General features: G+C 45.3%; 1 protein-coding gene across 1 annotated transcript in view; it reads left to right on the forward strand.

The window, feature by feature from the left end:
* The window catches only part of ITFG1 (integrin alpha FG-GAP repeat containing 1), a 192,730-nt gene that overhangs the window by 129,639 nt on the left and 49,548 nt on the right, over positions 1-13,543 (forward strand). Inside the window, exons 13-14 of the mRNA XM_061548724.1 lie at positions 8,144-8,187; positions 10,912-10,990. Of these exons, the coding sequence (XP_061404708.1) occupies positions 8,144-8,187; positions 10,912-10,990 (123 nt within the window). The remainder of the gene's footprint in view (positions 1-8,143; positions 8,188-10,911; positions 10,991-13,543) is intronic.

Raw genomic sequence — 13,543 nt, forward strand, 5'->3', positions numbered from 1 at the left:
AAAATAATTTGCATATCAAGAGGAAAGGCTTGCCACAAATTAACCACAAAACCTCGCTGATCTCGTCAAGGTGCACAAACCATCATGCGAACTCCGGTCATCTTCGCAGCGACTTTTGGCTTAACATCGCACAAAGATTTTTAATTTTCGATTTAAATCTTTCGTGACTGCAGGGATTCATCTTCTTGGTTCTTTCGGTAAAGTCACGTAGAATGGAAATAATTAAATAATAAAAATTCAACATTTTATTATAATAATATTATGGATCATGTCTTCCCGACAGACCTGTTCTTCACCTGAGGACGGCTGCTTGCGTTGTGGCCGAAACGTCGTGAGAATAATTTATTATGTTTTATTTTTATTATTTTATTATTTCCATTCTACGTGACGTTACCGAAAGAACCTAGAAGATTGAACAAAGATGTGGTCACCGCATCGCGCGCTTTCAGATGCGCTTCTGCGGCCGTCTGGAACGCCACTGGAGCTATGCACTTTTAAATCCAGATTGAAAACTCATTTCTTTAGAGCTGCTTTTTGTGTTTAATTTTTATTGACTTTGCCCCTCACCTGCCATTAGGGAGGTTGTCTATGTATGGTGCGTAAGAAGTTCAACATCCATACAAATCGCCGTGTTGGTCAACGCGGATTAGTGAAGGCGGAGAGCATAAGCTGTGAGCGTGCAGAAGTACAGCACCACAATCGATTTTGTCGCAATTTCCTCTGTAGGCCTTGCTGTCTCGAACGTAACATCCCTACAAGGTCTTCGAGAGCTGATGAGATTGGGCTAATTTTGAGCGGTTTGTTCATAAACTGTATGGTTGTGGCTACATTTATCATACAAGTTAAACCGTACGTGATTCTTACTGGGTGAAATCAATCTACTGGTGTTTTGGTGAACGGTGATGCCCTAGGTGTTCTGAATGCATCAATAGCCAATTAAAAAAACGCGAAGCAAAATATCGAATATTGAGTAAGGAATTAAAAAAAAATCATTGCCTCTGGAATGTTCTTGTGTCAGTCAGAAGTCCATCGGCAACCTTACCGTCACATTTACCAGCACATGAGACAAATAATGCCATGCTATATTATGCAACCTCTACAATTTTTAAATAGTTTCTGTGGAACGTGAAATTATATTTTTTTCCAAACTTCATACTACATCATGAAAATGCGTTATTTTATTTTTACATTCGAGGAAGATGTGGAGCATAGCGATGTTTACGTGACAAACCTTACTAGTTGACTGTGTCGGACGGTGGCGGGTTTAACGACACATTTATATTTACGCGATCTGACCCAAAAAAAAACCTGTATTATGGATCATATTGGTCGCAAAAGCCTACTACGTGTTAAAATGTACATTTCAATATGTGGTGGCACTTAAATCGGTGAGAATGATAAACTATGGGTTTAACAGAAATAACGCGATAATTACGCCCCACGGTGGGGGTCGTAATCAGATTATACCAAGAATATTGACCGCAAAACCTGAATACCTTGTGTGACTTTTGATATGAAGAAATCAATTACACTCAAACGGAGCAGAGCGTTATAAACACTCAAGCCGTAAATCCATTGTCGCTGTTGCCAATTATTGTTATCATTGGATGAGACCGCTCTTCCTTTGCTAATATGTTTAATCGGGTATATAACAGAATGATGCCGCCATTGTGTAATGGTTAGCACAATCCAGAGGTCACTGGGTCAGTTTTACTAAACCCTCATCATCCTTCACCTCTGCGCACCCAGCAGTAACAAATGGGTTGCAACCACGGTCAGTTGATCGGCAGGTGACGTGTCGTGGAGTAAAGTGTGATTGCTGCCACCTCTTCCAGGGTGACTCACCATTACAGGATACAGGAGTAGGCCAAATACCCTCCAGAGAGGCTCCCTACACGCCCCTGTTAGTGGAGGCCCTTTTTTGGCCATCATGAGCAAGCAATGGCAGTGCTGCGCCGTTGTAGCGCCGTGTTTTTCGTTAGGTCGTCTGTCTGGTATTTTACGCACTGGTTAATCTTTTTGTCAAAAGACCGAAGTAAAAAGTGTCCTTGTCCATAAAGCGCCGAGAATAAATGGTAGAAATGTGGCATTTCAGCGCCCTTGGGATAACTTCTGTGGCAATTGACTTGATGTGCAGTTTCCTCATTTCACAATGGGCTCCCAAGTTTACAACCGCAATGTAGTAATTGCCCTTTGCTATTCAACAACATTGTTATAGCGTCATTATTAACACCACGGCACCAAACGACATCGCATTTGCAAATTGTAACCTTCATGTGTAGGTTATAAAAGGATGAAATTACTGTAAAGGAAAATAGCAGACTATGCCACCAAGGAGAGTTGTCCAAAGGTCAATCTTCACATGGATATTTTATGCAGGACTCATTTCTTGATGAGCTTCAAATTCATACTCTGGTTCTTTCGGTAAAGTCACGTAGGTATAAAATAAATTACATCACGACGTTTCGGGCGCAACACAAGCGTCCGTCATCAGGTGGGACAACCACAGCAAGAAACAATTGCTCAACCACAAACAATCACTTCACCAAAGAGTATGGATCCCTGCAGTCACGAAAACTTCAAATCTAGATTGAGCTTCAAATTAGTGGCATGTTTACAGCATCACTTCATGTCATTACCTTTGCTGTTCAACGAGATTATAATTAAAGTCTTGTCATCTGTGGCGTAAAAAAAACAAAAGTCATGTTCACAAATGGAAAACTTAACATAATCCTTCTTCTAGATTTGAAGCTTTCATGACTGCAAGGATTCATAATCTTTGGTTTTTTCGGTAAAGTCACGTAGGTAAAACAATTAATAAAATAAAATAAATGAAAACAACTAAATTAAATCACGACGTTTTTTGCTGTGCCTTTTTTTTACACTTGATGAAGGAAGCTTGTGTTGCCTCCGAAACGTCGTGATTTAATTTAGTTGTTTTCATTTATTTTATTTTATTGATTGTTTTACCTACGTGACATTACCGAAAAAAACAAAGAGTATTAACATAATCCTGCCCAAGCGTATTTACCCAAACAGTCATACGTAAGTGTTATTCTTTTCTGTCTCTGAGTGTAATCCCAAGCCTGAATCTGTCCATTCTGCTTGGCTCACTTTTGAACATCACTCCATCCTCGGCGTCATTGTCCATGTTTCTGACCTGTTAAGTAACGAGTTCTAATTCGCCATCGGATTGAACTGCACGGTTAAAGTGTTGGCAACACATTCCTCATATACCTGCAGTTTATTTGTGTTACTGAAAATCTTGGGGAACCTTCAACAGCGCAAGTTTTAGTAATATTATTACTCTTATGCCTGTTGACCCAAGACAGCATCCCTGAGTCTCATGACAGCCCTGCCAAGTTTAAACAGAAGCATTTACAACGAGCACAGCCAAGATGTTGGCAAAACATCTGGGACTCTCAAATTTCAAAATAATGTGCGTCGCCAACGCCGCCGAGAGGATTGAGACTCACGATAACATCTTCATTCCATCATGTGCACGTGGTCTTGATGACATAGCTCAAACTGCTGTTTAATCACGCGTATATATTTATTAACTGATGATACCTTTGAGAATAGCTTTTCCCCTTTTTTCTGGCAACAAACCAGGTGTTAAGATGTTAAAACAGCAAACTGAAACCTTTTGAGACTAGGCTCAAAAGAAAGCTGTCTCTGGTGTGGACTAATCAGTTTCAAAGACAATGCATATATTATCAGAGTACGTTTTTTGGTTGCATTGTGACCACAAGTATTGTGGTTAATGCAGACATGATTCCTTGTAAAAGGTTTCAGTTTGGTGTCTTAACATCTTAACACCTGTTTTGTTGCCAGACAAAGGGGTAAAACCTAGTCTCATATTTTGGTACTGGCAAAGGAGGTCCCATGATGATGATACCTCTTCTTCTTGGTTCTTTCGGTAAAGTCACGTATAATGGAAATAATAAAATAAAAAAATAAACCAATAAAACAATTATTTTAATATGTTTTGTTTTAAATAATAAAATAATAAAAGAAAGCATTTCGAAATAATTATTTTATTATGCTTTATTTTTATTATTTTATTATTTCCATTCTACGTGACTTTACCGAAAGAACCAAGAAGATGAATCCCTGCAGTCACGAAAGCTTTAAATCGATGATACCTCTGTTGGAAAATGGCCGTGGTTTAACAGTTCGCACCCTGGACTTGCATCAAGAGGTTCGCCGGTTCGATCATCCCAGGGCCGAATTTGAAATCAATGGGAAAGTTTCTTAAATCGCCCCACCTCTGTCTACCCAGCGGTATCGTCGGGTCGCGTCTGGTGGGGTAAAGTGTGGGTACTCGCACATCTAGAAGCCATTCTACTAGCAGTGGTGTGGTCACGCTGTTGCAGTGCTCCACCTTTGAACCTTTGCGCCTTTATGAAACGCCCCGTTTGTGTGTTTCTCCACCTCCCTGAATTCTGCAGTGTCTAAGGTGGCCTGCAGCTCTGAGTTCGGCTGTCCGATCAAATGAGAATATTCCGGCACCTCTGAGTGACTGCTCCCAGTCTTCCCCGCCCATTTTCCAGTGCCCTCACCTTACATCCACCCCCGCACTCCTTGTGATCTTGCATCAGAAGTGTCCGGGGTGTTTTTATATATATAGAACAACATTTAAACAATGCTCTCTATACTCCAAACAACATTAAAAGAATGAGTGCAACTATTAAGGAGGCGCTGAGCATGGCCGATGAATAATTTATCAAACCTAGTGCCAAGGAGTTGCGTACGTTTTTAATTACTTAGACTCTAGCGGGAGAGGAGCAGACAGAATGTGAAATTAAAAGGCTTTAATGGTTTGATCACTCTTTGTATGGCTTTCATTGGAAAGATCTGATTCAAGAACCGTATTGTGAATTCTCGATCTGGCCTCTTGTTAGATGCTATTTTTTTTCGGGTGACATTTTCAGGTTTTTTGGTCTCTCTCTCTGTGTGTGTGTTGCGATTCCAGTAGGGAGTAAGTCACGGGGGCTGAGTTGTGAGTGAGTTAGGACACGTGTTTGATGGGGACATATTACATTGAACAAGACTGATTTTTTTTTTACTTTACATCCATCTCGAAAATTGAGGCACGTATTTTGTTGCTGTATTGTGGTTAATTCGAGAATTTGATTGTCAGAAGTTTAACAAAAATTGTTGTGTAAAAAAAACATTCGTTGAGAATAATTATGCTAGGTGTTCAAATGCACAGTTGCTTGTGCATGCTTGTGAATGTACACACACACACGTGTGTGCAAATTAAATCTGTCACGATTAAATTAGCTCAACTGTAGGATAACACTTTGATCCGCAGACACATGTTGGCTTCCCTTGTTTTACAAAGCAAGCGAAAATGCTCAGAGATTATGAATTATCCTGCTTTGCTGCAGAAAGAAAATACCGCTGTCAAAAAAATGATTCCTATCAAAAGGCCAACATCAAGACTGAATAAAAATGGCACAAAGGATTTTTTTTTTCTTTTCAGAATTTTTTTTGTCGCTTTTCAGTTTTTATTTTTTTTAAACCATTTTCAACATTCGCAAGAATCGATAAGAGACGGGGCAGAGTGGAATATTTCCGACGTGTTATCCCCCGCGTCGCTTCTCTCGCCGCGGTCGGCCAACGTGCACTCGGCTCGCCGTAAGACTGCTGAGTCACGTGCCTGCCTGCCTGCCTCGATGTCACCCACGCTCCTCTCCCACTGCCACCTGAACATCACCTTGGGTTGCACCTGGAAGGCACTTGGAGGTCACGAGCAGAATCATTAGCTCTCCGACGCAGCTTTATGTTGTACCGTGTGAACTGGCATTCCTCAGAGGCTGCACGGCACAACCGCAATTATTTCCCCCTACACAGCAGGGGAAATATTTGTACAAAACCAGGGCTGTTTTGTCCTGATATTTTACAATGTTCACGTTCTGTGGTGACGAGCCCAATAGCTAAAATGTAGTGCTCTTTCCATGAGCATTGGGCTACTGAATAGCTTTTGTTTAATGAGAAACAAAGGCCCTTAGAGTCCTGACTGCCGAGGAGACCTGGAAGGTCAGAGCTAGTTTAGCATTGTCCTATTGAGGTGAATGTTGCTACTGCTGTAAAGTATATGTTCAGAATGGCTTTAGATCAAAGGATTTTAAAAATATAGATTTTTTTTGTCCTGGAGAGATAGACCACCTCCTGTCTGTTCATTATTCATTCACTAAAATATATTGACAGATGATTGTTTTCAATCATTGCAACCTCGATTATAAGAGTTGCGCATTTATAAATGTACCTGCTTGCATTGTAGGAACTTGGACTCTTGACAAAGCCATGGCATTAATGCTGACCAGTAAGCAAAGATGCGTGGAGAGGTGCATGCTGGGAATTGAATTGAGAGACACAAAAGAGGAACACGCGGATTAAAATACAAAAGCGAAATCGGGGGACATCATGTGGACTGTTGAGCAAAAGCAAGCGGGCTTGTGTGGGTAGACCTCAAGAAAGGATGACGGCCGTTGGATGGAGGCTTTTGATGGAATGGCAGCCGGAGGCGAGGCAACACACCAGACAGTATGGCCACCACGGGGGGAGTGGAGCGATGAGTTAAGCTCACGCGCAGCAACGAGGTGGGCTTGCGACATCACAGGACCACGAGGGATCGGTGGTGACTTGGAGAGGCTTTCACCCAGCGGTCGATTCGTCGTGGTCAACAGCGGTGGTGGTGATGGTCATCGTGATCCTTCACCAAGGCTCTTCGTGACAAACTCCTGAAGGCCTTGTTTCATTTAAGACCCAGTCCAACCTTCAGTAGAACGTGATTATACGCGTCATCAATTTTTGGTGGCCTGTGGTGTCACCTTAAAGTAATCTTGATCCAAGATTGGTCACTAGGGGAGTGTCATTACTGTCACACCCGAGCGGGTTCGTCTGGATAGCGCCGGACTATTATAGAGCTATGATATTTTTTTTATAGTATATGATGCTTATATATATTATACCTCTTTGGGTTCCTGATGAACGGTGTTGAGGGGGTGGGGGTGACCAGTCGTCGTCGGCAGTCCAGAAACATCCTTTGTTGTACTCTACTTCTTTCCTTTCATGTTCACACCTTCACCAAGCCGCACGACTGACCAGCGTGGTCAAGTATGGTCAAGGTCAAACCACCCTCCCCGTGACCTGCGCATAGGCATGGGGAGACCCTCATCCAGCAGTGGATTGACCACAGGGCAAAGCCTTCTCCAGTGTACAACTGTCACTGCATATTCCTGTGGAACTCAAAATAACTCGGACGCCAATAACCAACGTAAAATTGTTGATTTATTCGTATTACCAATCGCCAGGCTCAAACTGACAAACTCTGTGCGCTTAACAGACCCTTGGCGTTGCATGCGTAGTAGATTATTGTGTTATTTTACGCCGTGCTTTTGAGAAGGTTCCAGCTAAAGTCCTTTGCCGAAGGGGTGCGATCCCTCCAAGGTACACGGTCAGGTTGAATTGTGTCGGAGAGAGGCGAGCTTTTGGATCTGTAGAAAGGGAGGAGCGGGTGTTACGCAATGCTTCACACTGTCGCCTGAACGTGGTCAGCTTATCCTAGAACAACTGGGCATCGTTAGTTCAAGGGACGCAAACGGCACGACCATTTGTTGTTCGCTTGCTTTGCCGCCGTTGCGCCGTCTGTTCATTTCTCTGTTCGTGATGCTCGCTGAGCTGAATTGGCTCGCGGCGGCTTTTGGCTAACCATCGAACAAAAGACGGCCACTGCATCGCGCGCTTTCAGATGCGTTTCCGCGGCCGTCTGGAACGCTCTTCTATCCGATATTAGGAAGCCGCTGGAGCCGTGCACTTTTAAATCTAGATTGAAAGCTATTTTATTGAGAACTGCTTTTTGTGTTTTCTTTGTTGTCCTTCCCCCGCACGGATAGCACGAGTGGCTACGTACGGCGTGAAAGCGGTTCAACATGCATACAAACGTAAACGCTCTCGCAAGTCTTGCTTGAAAAACGTAGGGTATTATCTCTATGAGATGTCACTTTGGTGAAGGCTGGGAATTTAAAGAAAAAAATCTAATTGCTGCTGCTATTATCAATGCCATGTGTAAAGCCGCTCTCATAAATGTGACTTTTTAATGCCCTAATCATCATCTTTTCATTTTCATTTCCAGTGCTCAGCGGGCTGTGCTTTTCTTCCTGCCCAACGCACACCCAGGTGAGTGTGGTGGCGCTTCTTGTGCCTGCTGGTTGTGTGGTCGATCATGCAATGGTGGTTTCGAGAGCACTGCAGGATGGGTGCAGTGGAGCACGATTGCGCTCCGCTCTGAGAACAGAATTCTTAAAGCCCCCTGGCTTTGGAGAGGGAAATAAGGAAAGAAGAAAAGGTCCCTGCCGTGAACAATCACGGGATAGGAGAGCCGTATATATTGCAAACAAATTTAAAAGGCGAGCTGAGAAAAGCGCTCTTCCTACAAACTAAAGACAAAGATCCCCGTATAGCTGGAACATACTTTTGGGGCAAGTGCTGTTAGGGAGCACCTATGAAGGCCGGCACGGTACACGAGGGGGTGGGTGTCCACCACCATGCACGGCCGCCTTTGTTTACCGAATAGCGATGTTACCATGCCGCACCAGGTACTCATTTAAGGCTGAGTCGACCTAGGGGATGCCCAGGACCGGTTCAGATACTGCCAGTGGTGTTGGCCGTGAGTAGGAATCGAACTCGGGTCGCCAGGCTCGTAGCACAGCAGCTCGCTAACCGCTACACCACCGCACTACCGCTTTTCCTCCATGCAAACACACACAAACACGTGTGTGTTATAGTGGGATACGTGTAATCCCTAAATAATGGATCGGCTCTCTCGCTCACTCGCATACGAACACCGGCCGGGAGCCGCTGAGCTAAAACCTGGGAGCGAGTGGGGGGGGGGGGTGGCGCACCGCCTTCTCGCGTTGGCGTGAGCGTGCGCACGCCACCACCACCACACCATGTGAGCCCGCGCGCGTAATCAGATCGCCTCGCTTTCGCTGCCACTGACCGCTCGATAAGTGGCAGCGATCTCACGCGGTGCCGCGCCGATCAGCGGTGGCTCGAGCAAGCCCGTGCCGCCGATCTCGTTTTTGCTTTTTGGGCCCAGCCGTTTTGTTGCCTTGGGTTTGAATGGCTTGAGATAGGAGGCGCACCTGTTGCCGCCAATTGCAGACCAGGTGAGGATTAAAATCAAGAACGCGTGCGTAATGTGGCAAGGCTTTGAACATGGAAGGAAAGACCAAGGGCAGAGAAGTCGAAGTGCAGAGTCCTTTCAGTTTCAGTGTGGGGTGGCATTGATCACCTGATTGGGTGCCCAGTGTTCAAAATTCCACATTTCTCTGGTTGGTCGAGGCTTGCCCACGAAGTGGTACTCATTTTATGGACCCCGGGGGGGATGATGGGTTAAGTCACTCTCCGACTGGGATTTGATTACGAGTCGTGCACTCTACCGCTGCACCATCCAGCTGGATTCCGTTCAGCAATATTGGTTATTTGCTCATTACCAGCGATGTTAAAGACCTTAGGATTTTGCAGCCAATATTATAATTGATCGATGAATTTTGGGTTAGGCCACATAGTTAAATTTGAATTAAATCATTTGTAATGGTTACAATCTAGCTTAAATCTGACTGGTTATTCGGACTTCCTGGTTTTTTATTCTGACTTCCTAGATCTTGTCCTGATGACGCTTGACACCGACGCTTGTTATCCAATTGGTCAATTTAGTTTTGGCCGTGTCGGGTGACGGTAAATGGTTCTAACAACGGCTTCTAACAACGGGTTGTAACAACAAATTCTAACAAATTTCACCCTAGTGAGATTGAAAAATAATGATTCGGTAAATGGCAACAAACGAACGATCATAAGAATTCAAACCGTGGATTTCTCTCTTCATCCTTAATTTAGAGGTTGCTGTTTAGGGAAATAAAGCACCACAGTGTTGGATCTGTGGCTTTTCCAGTGGCGGAAGTAGTTAGGCTTGCCCACCCCTCCCTAGTGGGGATTAATGGCCGCATGGAGTGCACCACCTGTGTGGCATTAGCCCCTCGCAGCGATCGTTTCCACCCGCGGTGACGTCACCCACGGCTAGCTTTGCCACCTGGGCAGACAGAGTGTCTTGTAAAACGCAGAGGTGTGCGTGGACCCTCCGCACACTTTTATGTGCCCCCATCACAGTGTTGTCTGTTAGCCATTACGTACGTATTTTACCGTGACCGTGTGTGTGTGCGCTGGAGTGGTGGTGCAGTGTACTGTGAATCATAAACCGCTCTACGAATTGTAGATGTAAATTCGATATTCGGCCACATCTTACATCGGTGGCGAGTACTTATTCAACTGCTGCTGGCACCCTCCCCCCCCAGCCTCCCCCACTGCCCACTTTCACCATCGTGGTGAAGTATGGTCAAACATCCCCCGTGACCGACACAGCATGGCGAGGCCTTAATCCAGAAGCGGATTTACAAAGGGCTCTGGATTACTAGTCTCATATGGTAGCTGTACTCAATACTTGCTATTTGAAAGTCACCACCGTCATTGACGCTTATGTTCAATCACTTGTTCAGTGGGTAAAAAGGGAGCTTAAAAATACCCCAAACATTACGTCGGTAAAGCATTAAGTTCTGGAAGCCTACCCCTTGAGGTGTTTGTATTATAATGCAAATCCCGTAAAGTACGTGCGTCCGTGTGGCTGTGTGTGTGCGCGTGCATGTGCATACATATGCATCCTTATTCATGTGCTTTGCCAGCACGGGAAACTGACATCGGTGACCTTGGCTGTGACGCGGCTGCAATGAGCTCGAAGGTGCCCATGAGATGAGACCTCTCTAACCCTCATTCTCTTACCCCTCCCCTGCCGTCCCCCCGACACCCCCTACGCTGCGCATCCCCGTCTCCTGCCGCTGTCGCCAGCCGTTCGGCGTGAATCAGCCGGGTCCCTACGTGCAGTACACATCCGTGGACGCCAACGGCTATCAGAAAAATGCTTCTGGTGAGTGGAGCACGGCCACCTCGCGGCCGGCAGTCCCCGCACGCAGCCACGGTCAGGTACACGGCGCTTTGTCCGGTGCAGCCGCAGCTGATGGATGCGGCGCCGTTGTCCATCGGAGGCGCGTTTGAGATGTTGGCCGTGCGTTGTGCGTCGCTGCCGCACAGTTGTGTACGCGTTGTACTTGCCGCTACGGCCGGGGTTAACAAAAGCAGCATGGTGCACCATTGCAGCCACGGCTGGTGTACATCGCACCTCTCCATTGTGGCCACAGTCACGTACACAGCAGGCTGTGCAATTGCAATTCATCTCTTGAAAACAAAGCGGCCTTTTTTATAGTCACAGTGACACGGTATTCATAAACTGAAAACACAATGGGGTGCCCTTCCCTGGTTTACGGTCTGCTCATGAAAGGATCACTTTGGCTGCCATATGCCAATAAGATGAACCATAGCTTCCCCTGAGCAAAGGACGCCTTTAAAATGCCAAAGGCTTCTGAATCAGGCAGGTGGACCATTAACATATGCCAATATGTCTTGTGTGCTGCTGCTGCTGCTTTATGACTTTTGCTCGAGATTCTGGTATAATAGCGGCGTGCTTTGTTTTGCATATTCCAATATCTCATCTCCAACTAAGCAGCCAGTCTAAGAGCATGGATCTGAATAGCAAAAATAAAAGTTTCCAAATGTATCACTCCCAGATGAATGCCTGGAAGTTTTGTGCCAACTCAAGGCTGCAACTTGTCCACAAGTGCAATCGCAACACGGTCGTGCTGTCAACGGTGAAAATGTCCAAACAGGAAATCTGGTTGCGGTCGTGGTCTTCAAATCGTTTGAGTGCGGGATACAAACTCGGGACCAGCGTCGCAGCTGCCCCAAAGGCGGATCTCATCAAAGCCAACCCGCGCGCACACAAGCACCAACAAATATAAAACGAATTAACAGTGGCGAATGAATGAAAGCAACGAGCTCAAAGCTGCATGAGGCAATGCGGCTTGGAATAGGCGAAGTTGTGAATGTCTGCGTGTGGGGCCAGCGTCACTGGGGGGGGGGGGGGGGGCACATTGTGAGGGGGGGGGGGGGGTGGGCGGAATTGAGCCAAGCGGATTGTGTAAATTGCACGGAGATGGAGGGATTTCCGTGTTACCCCCCACTCGTCTTGCCTGCCCTCCATTCCTCCAGTCTTGCTCGCTGTGCTACGCCTGCACGGCTGCCTGTAGTTTTGCCACACGCGATTGGTGTGGCGCCGCGGTGGTGAGATGTTAACTAATGTATAGTTTGGTGTCAGTGAGTGTTTGCTTCTGAGTCTGCCCACCTGGCCTGCCCATGGGGCTCCCCAGCAGAGCTTGCAGGCAACGGCACCTGAGATTGTGTAAATGCATTGCCGCAGCTTATCTCGGCGGCAACCGCTGCATCCGCCACCCAGGGGGGGAGAGGATGGGGTTTATTTATTTCGCCACCGTAATTCATGCAGAGCAGACGCATGACAAAGGGGCTGTGGGTTTTCTGTTTTTAAATCCTTTATATTAAGTTCACTTGCTTGCTTGCTTGCGCGTTTACGACCATGCAAATATTTCGGTCGTTATTTAACCCACTTCCCGTGATCCAATCGAGCTGACATTTTGCACACAGACTCGTTGTGCGTGACAATTTATTTTCGTGAAAATTTTTTTCCAAAATTTTCCACTTTTTAGGAAAAAAAGAAATTTCACTAACACAATCATATATTTTTCCTAAACACAGAAAATTATTCAAGAAAACGACAAAAATGTACAATATAACCAATCATACAAAAACTGAAAACCTTATAATCCTTATATACGACATTCCTTATATTTAATTTAAAATACCAATGTGATAAAAATGAAACTCTTACTCAAGAAAAACAGAAATGAATAATAAAATTAAACCGATGCCACGCATATAAAGGATTTATAGTGAAAAACTTTGTTTTTACGGGTTAATTTTTTTTTTTGCTGCAACACCACCTTGAAGGGAAAAAAAAACGGCTCAAAATCTCACTTGAGCAGTTTAGACCCGTTGAGGCAAAGTGCTGCTCTTGAACACGCGTCAAGTCCGGCGAGCTCACGCAAGGGATTTGGTTGCTGGTGTGGTCAACGCTGCACTTTGCTCTATCGATTTTCCCGTGCTCGCATTGAACACATTGCCCTGGGTATTCATTTGAGGCTAAGTTGACCGAGGGATGTTCAAGCCAGGTACAGATTATATTCACTCCCCAGACTTGTAGATCATAGATGGGAATTGAACCCAGGTTTGCAGAAACCAAAGTACACAGCCGTTACTACTATGCAACCCCGCTCCACTTAAAAATGCACACACACACTTATCACTACCAAACATGAAAGAGTAATAGTTCGGGAAGAGCTTTGCTCATTAAAAATGAATATTCTCCACTCATAAGTCAGGACTTAATCGCTGAAATTAAAGGAGAGGTTTGTATTTTGCGTAGTGTCTCTTGCCTCGGGCACAGTCAGGTGCGCTCGCTCGCTCACTGGCGGGCTCACGGCGATGGCTAAACGCTCGCCCATCCAACATT

The sequence above is a fragment of the Lethenteron reissneri genome, chromosome 9 (genome assembly GCF_015708825.2).
Source record: "Lethenteron reissneri isolate LAM-NWPU_2019-01 chromosome 9, ASM1570882v1, whole genome shotgun sequence".
Lineage (NCBI taxonomy): Eukaryota > Metazoa > Chordata > Hyperoartia > Petromyzontiformes > Petromyzontidae > Lethenteron > Lethenteron reissneri.